The 11,398-nt window shown below is 37.2% G+C and overlaps 1 protein-coding gene across 1 annotated transcript in view; it reads right to left on the bottom strand.

The window, feature by feature from the left end:
* Nucleotides 1–1,907: 1,907 nt before the first annotated feature.
* SPTLC3 (serine palmitoyltransferase long chain base subunit 3) overlaps nt 1,908–11,398 on the bottom strand; it is a 104,085-nt gene continuing 94,594 nt past the window's right edge. The window contains exons 10-12 of the mRNA XM_026710400.2: nt 8,081–8,216; nt 6,988–7,117; nt 1,908–3,818 (exon numbers count right to left, since the gene is read on the bottom strand). Of these exons, the coding sequence (XP_026566185.1) occupies nt 3,705–3,818; nt 6,988–7,117; nt 8,081–8,216 (380 nt within the window). The 3' untranslated portion in view covers nt 1,908–3,704. The remainder of the gene's footprint in view (nt 3,819–6,987; nt 7,118–8,080; nt 8,217–11,398) is intronic.

Below are 11,398 nucleotides of genomic sequence, written 5' to 3'. Positions count from 1 at the left end.
AAAAACTGACAAGTTTTAGGGTCCAAGTATATTAAAACAGAGCTCGTTTCCAGCTTTGAAAACTGTTAGACAAATGTTAAAGCTGAGGACAGACTCTTGGCCTTACTAGCTTTCTCCTTCTGAAGCTGCTTTGGTTTAACAATTATGATCCTCTGTTATCCTAAGTGAGATGAGTGTGCTCTAAAGAAAAGAAACTACTTAGCTTTGGCCAATCATTAATTTTTCCCCAATAGGTTTTCTGGCCAATTTTCTTCTGTTGCACCAAATAACGCTCTTTTGATCTGATTTTATAATTGCTGTATTTTGACATTTTAAATATTATTTCCCGCTTCCAAAACATTGGAGCCAAGGGGCAAAGTAATATATTTTAGGAAGATTGGCCAAAACCCTCAGTGCATTTCAGATGGCCTTGATACATTTCTTTATCCTAGATCTTTTTTTTTAGATAGTACTTCATATAATTTGATGTTGGAATAATACAAACTAATCTGTCCATCCATTTCTGCATTAGTACCAACTTACATGTCCCCCTGTGATTAAGATGGGAACCCATCTATAATTCTCTGCACTCTTACTTGTGGTTCTGTAGTCCTCTTGAGACCATGGTACTGTTGAACATCAGGCTAAAGAGGCTTTTTTTTTTCAGTTGACTTCCCTCTCACCTGTTTTTGGTGGTCTTATCAGGCAAAATACATTGTTTTTGAATATGTTAACTCAAGCAAAGAAAAAAATGATGTCACTGCATTTGTAGAACCTTTTTAGTGCTTTCAGTAGCTCAGAAAGCTAGATTATAGTTACAACCCAGAAGAAGCTGCCTCAGGGGTGGGATTCAAAATTTTTAACAACCAGTTATGTGGCTTAGGTGGTGGGTGTGGCTTGGTGGTCATGTGACTGGGTGGACATGGCTTGGTGGTCATGTTATTGGCTGGGTGTGGCCAACTCAATATCACTCACATCGAGGCACGCATCTCCTCGCCTGGCCTCTTATGACTGTGGGGATGCTGCCACAGTCATAAGTGTGAAAAATGGTCATAAGTCACTATTTTTAGTACCATTGTGATTTTAAATGGTCACACCACACAAGCAAAGTACCAGCAAAGGAGGGTGGAAAAACCTCCAGAGATGTTCCTGAGAGAGGAATTCTAGTCCTGCCAAGAATGTAATAAGGGTTAACGGAGAGGCAGTTTCTGTAAGCAACACCAGAATGTTTCCTTCCTGCCTTCCTTACAGGATTAGGCCAGTAATTTCTTCTAACAACCAGTTCTCCGAACTGCTTAGAAAGTTAACAACTGGCTCTAGCAAATAGGTGCGAACTGGTAGAATCCCACCCCTGAGCTGCCTTATGTGCTAATTTCCAAATGGAAGTGAGAAGCATTTGATTCTGCTATTAAATTACAGATGTGAAAATTAGCGCAAGTCAGAAAAAATTAAGGTGAAAACAGCAAAACCAGATAAGACGACTGTTTTTAAGTTCACCATTACGGCTATCATGTGAATGGTCATACTGCACACGGGAACAACAAAATCAGATGGCTCTACCAACAAACTTCAGAACGCATTCAACACACATTTCTTCTGCTTCAGGCAGCATAACTATGTACGGCACTAAACCAGAGTCCTGCTTTCTTTGATCATGATCAGAGAAGCTTGCTCTTTCCAGCATCTGCTCTTAGTAGACTGTTCCAAGTATAGAAATTACAGTGAAACAGGCAAAAGCAAATTGCTAGTGGCTGAAGAGAATTCTGGAGGAAAAGACACCGAGAACAGGGTCTTCGGGAAATTTTTATAACACTTTGTAGAACATAGTTTCTTTGTTAACATATGGTAATTCATCAGGGGCAGATTGGTCCTGAGTCATTATGCCAATTTTTTTTTTTAATGACCAAGAAATGAACCAACTTCAAGTATTTTAAAAAACACACAAAAACATCCTTTATTTTTATACAGCAGTTTTAGTATAATGCACAAACATGGGCCTGTTTAGTGTTTCTCAAGTTCATTTGCCAATGTGAACAATCATACAACACTGTACAATTCGCTCCCCTTACCCTCCTATACTTCTGAAGCAGAGATCTGATATTCTGGAATGCACCGTGCTCCATTTTTAACACTGTAGCCCCACTGAATGTCATTAACTTGAATAACAAGAAGGGACCTCAAAACTAATCAGCCTTGCTTTATTCTCAAAGCTGCTTTACCAAGCAAGGGAATCCCATACTGTAATTGGTATTCCACAATTTAATTGTTCAGTTCTTAAATCTAATGTTGCAGCTGTGTTAAATGGATACCACAGCTTTTTAAGAACATGAAAGTAAAATACATCTGTGAAACAGAAAGCCAAGCCATCTCTTGATCAGACATGTTTACAGTATCATGAGACTTTTGAATGGTTTGTATCTCTCTCAAAAGTGATAGAAATGCCTTTCAACCAGTTAGTTATCTTAGAGTATGTGTGTATGTGCGTATAGCTATCTGAGGCCTTAATTGTTGAGACTGGACAACAGTCTGAAGACAGTGGTATATTCACATTAGTCCTGGCCCCTTTGGTGAAACAGAAATGGAATCATATCCACTTGTTCCTTTAATCTCCAAATGCTGTTTTCAAATCAACTGGTCATATTTTAAAACAGTTAATAATTTTAGCCTCAAGAAAAAGATGGGTGCAGTATATCAACCTTCCAGAAAAGAACATTCAGTGTGGTCTCCTATATATACTGAAGTAATAAGGTAAAACGGATAGTTCTTTCAACTTGAAGGCAGCAGTCACAAATGCTAAGATCTTTTAGAATTATATTCTGTAATAGCTTGAGTGTTTCAAATCAGCAGTCTGCTTACTGAGCAAACAAATATTCATGGAGAAAGAAGTGTCTTACAAATGACATCTGCTTTTTTTCATACCGAAAAGCTTAACACATTGCAAATGGGAAAGTGAAATGGTTATTAAAACTGTGTGTGACAACTCTAAAAACCTATCTGAAAATTAAATAAGTAATCCTCCTTTATGAAATAATTCAAATAATTCAACAATGTTGAATCTGAATTGACACTGTTTTGGCTTAACTTTATCAATTGAAATATAAAACAATTTTTTAAAAATACCAAGCAGCAAAGATGAATTGGTTTTTTTTTCCTTTACTCAAAACTTTCTAACAATAATACTTAAAGTTACACAAAACCATGAAAGACCACTGATTTACCCCTGAATCAAGCTCCAGTTTACTCAGCATGTTGAAGAATTTCTACTTGATGGGGATTTTTTGCCTAAATCTTGTTGAGCTGCATTGGAGATACACCTCTTCTATAAATAAGGGCCAATTTAACAAGATAACTTTGTTTTCAGCTATTGTATTACATTCCAATTTTTAAAAAGTGTTGTCATAATTAATTTTTTTTCTAACTCTGCTCTTAAAACAGCAACAAGAGCTGCATAATAGCAACTGATCTAGCAGTTAAAGTCTTTGGGGTCTAATAATAATAATAACAATAACAATAATACTTGTGTTTCCTTGTGAGAGAACCGCAACAATATTCTAGTTCTTTGCAGACAGAATTCAATCTGGTTAAAAACAGACATAAAATGCTTCTCTTGGCTTAGGTAATGGTGAAGCAAAACCTGTTCTTAGAAAAAGAGAAATGCATTCCTATTGTTGAGATCCCCATCTCCTCCTTGTAACATCATTACGGTTTCTCCATGGGAGGGAAACTTAATCTTCAAGTTCAAAGCTCGTTTCATCATACAATTCAGGACGAGATGACTTAGCATGCCGGGAATATTTCAGACACAAAAAATCACCCAGTTCATCTAGAGCGTTCAGGACCTGAAATGCAATTTCAGTGTATTAGAAAGGGCATGCTTGGAGTTTTTAAAAAGACACACACAAAAAAAAGACACATATTATTTTAGTATGGCATTTAATGTTGAACTATTATGAATAACTCATTTTTTTCAGAGGTTCTACATAAACCATGCATTTACCAGTTTCTTGTGGTTTCTGAGAGCTGCTTCTATCATCTTGAAGAAGTCTAACATTCTCCCCTGGATTAGAAGAATTTTGCATGGTTCTGGTCTTGAAGCAAAGGCATAGTTTTGAAAAGGTTGATAAGGTCTCTGCATGAGCACAACACTTATCCAGAATATTCTTTGTGTGGGTGTACTAGAATAGACTAGAATAGAGCTGGAAGGGACCTTGGAGGTCTTCTAGTCCAACCCCCTACTCAAGCAGGAGAACCTATACAATCTCAGACAAGTGGTAGTCTAATCTCTTCTTAAAAATCTCCCATGATTTCTGAAGGCAAACTGTTCCACTGGTTAATTGTCTTCAGTGTTAGGATTCCAGGTTGCTTCTCTCTTTAATTAGTTTCCATAACTTTTCTACTTCTCTACATACTATTTCCATGACTTTATTTTCCTTTACCTGCCTTTTAAGCAGCATTAAAATGTTTGGGAGGAAGAAACATTATATGAGTATGTGTTTAATCTTGGCATTAAACTAAATTAAATACATCTGAAAAAGGATTAGAGTACTGCACCATTATAAATCAAAGCACACACCTATCTTACTGAGCGCTTACTGAGTTATTGAGGATTTTTCCTTACAGAGAACATTCCACCATATTGCTAGGCTGTGGCTGAGGTAGGCTGAATCTGGATCAAGATAATCTAATAGGGAGGTGGCGTTTTCCATAGAGAAACTTTTTATGCAGGCATTCTAGATGGTAAGGAGGAGGAATACTGGAGGGTCAGCACCCTTGCTTGGCTCTACCTGGCTTCCTACAGGATTGGTGCCTTCCCTCCAGGAGGCATGATTCTGTTCCCTCTAATCCTTTTTTTGCTCTGGCCACCATAGCAGACAGAAGCTTTAGAACAGAATAGAATAGAATAGAATAGCTTTATTGGCCAAGTGTGATTGGGACACACAAGGAATTTGTCTTTGGTGTATATGCTCTCAGTGTACATAGCAGAGCGGGGTTTCCCCCCACCCCCCTTTTTTGTTCTTTTGGTTGCATGAGGACATTGGTCTTATGAAAGTGCAACCATGTGTCTCCCATAAGGTCAAATAGTTTCTGTAACACTCATGAGGAAGTAAGTATAGAGACAAAAAGGAAAGAAAGATGGACAGGAAGGGAAGTCTGCCCTAGTTGGTTGAGTCATTTTACCTGCCGTACTGTAAAAGGACTACTGTGGGAATAGTAATTTGAAAAGTGACCTTTATTATGGTTCTGTAATCCTGAAGGAATTCAAACTTCCGTTTGAACATTATATGTCTATAGAATTAATTTTTAAAAATTACAAATACATTTCTGGTGACCCTTTTTTTTAAAAAAAATGTTGGTTCATGGATACTTTCTTCTTGCTTAAAAGACAGAAGGAAAACATATCCAGGAGGTCTATGCAGATGAGAAAACTCTTCTTATATCTTTCCATTTTAGGAAGGGAATAATGATGACTGAGATATTTTAAATTAAGTTCATGTCATAGCTCAACAGTGTTTTTATAAAAAATGGTTTAGTTAGGTTTAAATACAGAGAAAGTATGAAAAAAGCAAAGAAAAAAAAATAGTCATACTGTGTCCAAACACTTTGGAAAAATTATATAGTTATAGTAACGATTTTTTAAAAGTTACAAATCCTTTTTTGTGGCCAAACTATGTGCTTGCCTTCCACGCAAAAATAATAGCCCAGTTAGGTCGTTCCTATTGATTCATATTCAGGGTCCTTTTATTTTCAAATTACTGCAGAGAAAAGGTCCTGCCTGTCTCTAGCAAACATAAAATTCTTTAATAGGCCTTATAATACATTACAACTCTTTAATGTGTGGTCTTTTCCTATTTTATTAAACATATCGGGCTTAAAATCATTAGGTGTCTTTCAAGAACAAGCAGAAGAATAACAAAACCAGAATATCCAAATATTTGGATAATAAATTATTATACATTTTATTTAAGGTTCTGAGTTCATCGGGATAATATAGTCAAACAGAACATTTATAAATGATTAGATAGTGGCCCTTTTCTTAGAAATGTGATAGAATTATTATTTAATCACATTTTGGCAAGGTTTTCCGCAAACAGCATACTTATTTTCTGCTAACTCTAATCTCTCTTTAATTATTCTTTGGAAACCTCAGGAAACTGAGGACACAACACTGCTTCTCAAATCTCCTCCAAATACCATAAACATTGATACCACTGTGATACCATTGTAAGGGAAGTGACCTATAAGAACTAGAATTAACAAAAAATGACTTAAATTGCTATCAGAGATCAATATTTTTTTTAGAGAATAAGTGTGGACAGGCTGTTGGAGCCATGAGGGCATAGGCATTATTGATTGAACACTACAGTAACTTTCAGTAATTGCTGTACGAATGGCCATAACTATTCTGTTCTTAAAATTCTGGCCTTCACAATATCCCACTGTCACACAAACACAATTTGCAACCTTCCCTGCCAGCTTCGCAGAAACAAAGTCAATTAAAAAAGCAAGAGAAGTTAGAAATTTGGTCATGTTAGTTCTTGATTAATAACTGATAGTGTTAAGTCATAAATTCCACTATTGATGAGAACAAAAATATATAATGTATTTTTTATCAATTGTCTATAATGGTGTGAATATTTATTTTAATAGGATTTCAGGATTTTTAAAGGGTATTACTCCCATAATTCATAAAATAATATATAATTTTTTTTAATTTTGCAATTCTGCTCCCTTTCCACTTTGACAATTTAAGAATTCTACAAAAACTCAAAGCCTAATACAAGTGCGTTCAATAAAATACACTGTTTAATCTATGCTCCCTATCTTTCTAGCAGCAGTGTGTTCTGATGTTTCTAATTATCTAACTTAAAAGCTCCAAAGCCTCTCTGATCAAATGAAGCTTAAATAAGGAAGGCAAAATTACAAGAGACAACAAAGAAGAGAAATTTAGTGAGGCTTCTCCTAAGGCCCTCCAGGAAGTGAGGTTAGTAAGTCTATCTCTGTGCTTACCGTGTCTAGCATCTCTCGTGTATGAGCAGTGGACACACAAAACCGAGCCCTGGATTCTGTGATTGGAGTAGCTGGGAAGCCAACTACAACCACACCAATGTTTTTGGATAACATGAGTCTTGCAAAAGCCCTGAGTAAGGAAACAAAATGAAAGAGGGCTTATTTTCTTAAAATGCCATTATATTTAAAAGAACAAGGACTAAGAATTGCAAAAATAATACCAAAACATATACATATTCTGATGATATAAGAATCAATGTTAATTAAAAAAAAACCTTCCAATGGGATTACAGCTACGATTAGTTCTTTTTTGTATTACTGTGCATGTATATGGTACGGACATCCAAAAACATTTATTTGGTAGATTTTAACAATACAATGGCATATGAGTAAACAACAAGGGGCTCCTAGTCTCACTTTCCTTCCCCAGGCTTGCTTTTAGTAAACTACACTTGAAAGGTTTTAATTAAATTGTCTAATTGTGGCTTCCACACGCAGTTCACTATTTATGTCTGATTCCTCTCCAAAGGATCATTTAATAAATGCACTGAATTGAAAGCTAGATTACTCTATTATCTGTCTGTCTGTCTGTTCCAGTTCATCTCTCTCCCATCCATCCATCCATCCATCCATCCATCCATCCATCTTCTATCCATCCATCATCTTTCTCCTTCTCCCTGCATCTCCCACTACCCTGGGTGTAGTCTTATTGATGTGCCACATTCCTGAGCATACATAGGATAAATCTTTAAAAGGCTATTGATAAGCTTAGTTAAAAAAAAAAAGGCTTGTCCTGTTTGGTAATTCATCCCCATTAGGATGAGACTCTCATTCTGGCTGAATTCATTATTTTTAATCATATAACCAGTGAGTTTACCCATTGCTGAAATAATATAATAAAGAGAACTTGCAGCCTGCTTCCTCCCCACAAGATTTCATTGAGGGAGGGTAGGAGAAAGCCCCAATTTGCTACAGGTGACTACTACCTATGTTCCTCTTACAGCTTTTAAACATAATTACAAATGAACTGAGTTTAAAAATTATATTCTGAAAATTTTGTACAGTTTTTTTTGTGTAGCAGGAATTAACTTACCCAACTTTACCAGGTAAATAAAGAAGTAAAGGCACAACTGGAGAATCTTCATTGCCATAAATAATGAAGCCTAATTCACGCAATCTTCTTCTGAAGTACCTTGTATTTTCTGCTAGTTGACTGATTCGTTGACGTCCTGAAAGAATGAATGAATTACAGAATTCAGAAAAATCATGTCTTATACTTGCTACCTAAAGACAAAAACAGAAGTATAGGTATTTCCATTACAAAACACTTATTTATTTAAAATAAATTAGGAGCTCATCAGTTCTGAAACATATGGTGCAAATTGTAAAATGGATTCATGAAATTATTTCCAACAAATACATTTGCTTAAATTATCAGGCATAAACAGCAGGAATGATGAGACCAAGTGAGATAGACATTCAACCTTCTGATTTTTTAAAAAGAGGTTTCAGCATAAGCACGTAGAAGAACAACACATTTTTCTCCTCAGAACTAATTTACCATTTGTCCAATCATTTTTCTGCATGTTTATTTTAGAAATGAAAGAATTTCTAGACAACACGTGCTTAAACCATTTTAGGGAAGAAAAGGAGTGGTACTAATGGAGAGGTTCCATGCTCTGTTTAACAGACTTCTTTTAATAGAACAATTCTCTTTGTTGCTTTATATTTGAAAAGGGGAGGAGGTGTGAAATGATTGCCTCATTTCAAAGCATACTCTCTTTTTCTTTTCAAGAAAATAGAGAATGCTTCTCAACTCTACTGAAAAACACATTAGAAATGATTAGATGTTCAGAAAAAATATTGAACTCCCACGACAATTACCACCTACCTCTATCCTGCTTGAATACAATAAACTTGGATATGTCAGGATATGCAAATCTATCTAAATCTGATCTCAGAACCACTGCCAAGACTACTGACACCCTTAAATTCCTGTTCCACTTGCCTGAACTTGTGCTAGCCCAGGAGTCATTTATCCTTTCGGAATATGAACAAGAATATGAAGGAGCAAGGCAACAAGATGTCATCTTATTCAATATAACTTTTCATGTTGTACAGTTGAAACTGGCTAGCTGAACATGTTTCCAGAACCACGCTGCATCTTACAAATGAAAATACTGATCTGATGGAATTGTTATTCAGTCACTTTCAACTATTTGTGACCCAGTCAGTGAACATCATCTCACCGGAACAGTCTGTCAGTAGCTGCTTCTCTAAGTTATTGTACACTCTTGGCATATTTCATCACTGATAGTATCTAGCCACCTGTCTTTCTGTCAGCCTCTTTCTGATTGCCTTCATTTTTTTCAAGCAACAGACTCTTCCAATGACTTTGCGTTTTATGTATTCAGAATATTTGAGTTTCACCTTACTATTGTTCACAAACTACTTTCAATGAGTAGTTGGAGGGGGCAGTTTTATTTTGTGGACCCTTCCAGGTTCCACAAGTTTTAGACAATTACTATCCAATCTTCAATCTTCTCTTAGTTGTGTAAAGGTAAAGGCTGTGGAGACAGTGATTCAAGATGACCTACGATATGGGGCACTCTAGAAGAAATGAATTATCTAGACTTTATCGGACAGAGTTCAGACCTGGGTAAAGGACGGAGATAGCATTTGTAACTTTGGCCGATGCCTGTGCCCATTCCTGATTAGGGATCACATGACTTTCTAGTACTGCTTCTTAATCAACAAATGCCTTTCAGAGCCTAGGTTTATCTATTTTGTTTGTTTTATGTTATAAAACCGTCATTGTTATTGTTTTGTGCTGCTGGGAATCTATGTACAATTGTAATAAGATATAAATATGATAAATAAACACATTAATTAATGTTGACACCCTCCTTTACCAATTTTGAACCATTTTAGTTGCTCTGTATTTCAAGTTGTAATATTTTAGTTGTAACTGTTGTTCCTGGTCATCAAATAAATTCAACAGACAGATGAGGCGGCCTGATACATGTTTTAGGGTTGGGTTAACTATAGGTAGCGGCGAACACAGTAGAAAGTATTGGAATAACCAATACATTAAAAATAGCCATTTTTAAAATACTTGCTTGCGTTTTCCATTATTCCTGAGATGTGTACAGGTTGTCCTTGAGTTATGGGGGTGATTGGGATTGCCATCGCCAAGTTTTGTGGTCATAAAGCTTGATGTCATGGGAATGCATTGCTTAGTGAGGGCAATTCAGGCAGACCCAATTGGTGTGCTAACCCCAAGATATGTGGGTTATTAAGTGGAAAGCAAAGAGAGTTCTGCGTAAGGAGCTTGGAGGGAAGTGGAGGAAGCCTGTGCAAGCCACACATGAATTAGGAAGGGGTGATGGTGCTACAGTGTGGCGTATGGTCAGGGAGGCAGAGGAGCGGGCGCAGGATGAGTTCATGCATGTATAAGAGTGCAGAGAGGTCAGGGAAAGAGGGTGCAGGATATGTATGTGTAAGAGCACAAGGAGGCAGAGGAAATAGGGTATAGGGCGCATGTCAGAGGTGGTATTCAGCAGGTTCTGACCAGTTCTGGAGAACTGTTAGCGGGAATTTTGAGTAGTTCGGAGAACCAGTGGTAACCTTCCCCCAGGAATGAGGTGGGAATGGAGATTTTACAATATCCTTCCCCTGCCATGCCTACCAAGCCACACCCACAGAACTGGTAATAAAAATCTTTGAATTCCACCACTGGCGTGTGTGTGTGTGTGTGTGTGTGTGTGTGTGTGTGTGAGCAGGAGACCAGGGAGGTAGGGTGTGGAGGGTGTTCAGGGTGTGAGCATAGGGAAGCCCAGGGAAAAAGGGTACTGATGAATGCATGCATGTGGTTCAGCAGGTAGGCCGAGAAAGGAGGCTACAGGTGCGTGCAAGCGAAGAAAGATCAGGAGGGGGAAGATTTATTCAAGTGACTCGTGCGATCTTATCACCAGCTTTCCGGATTGACTTTGTCTGTGGGAAACTGGCAGGAAGGCCCAAGATTACGTGACCACGGGATGCTGCAACTAGTCATTAGTGCAAACAGGTTGCTAAGCACCTAAATTTTGTTTACATGACTGCAGGGCTGCTGCAATGGCTGGAACATTGAGAACTGGGCATAATTCCCTTCACGGCCATCATAATGCCAAACAGTCAAATAAATGATCCTAACTTGAAGGTTACTTGTTAAGTATTAGGGTTGAACAAAGCATTTCTTCTGTGACATGGCTGTGTGTGCACATGTATGTTGGGAAGCAGCCATCAGGAAGCAGAATTCAAAGCAGCTGCATGAGCTTTACAAAAGATAAGGCTGATTTAAAGATTTAACGAGAGGAGCTCTATTTGCACCCTGGCTGTGGAGTACCTTTTTCTAGTGTTTTTCATAGTCATT

The sequence above is a fragment of the Pseudonaja textilis genome, chromosome 1, assembly GCF_049901715.1.
Source record: "Pseudonaja textilis isolate UNSWEBS1 chromosome 1, rPseTex1.2, whole genome shotgun sequence".
Lineage (NCBI taxonomy): Eukaryota > Metazoa > Chordata > Lepidosauria > Squamata > Elapidae > Pseudonaja > Pseudonaja textilis.
This window is presented reverse-complemented; position numbering and strand designations above follow the sequence as displayed.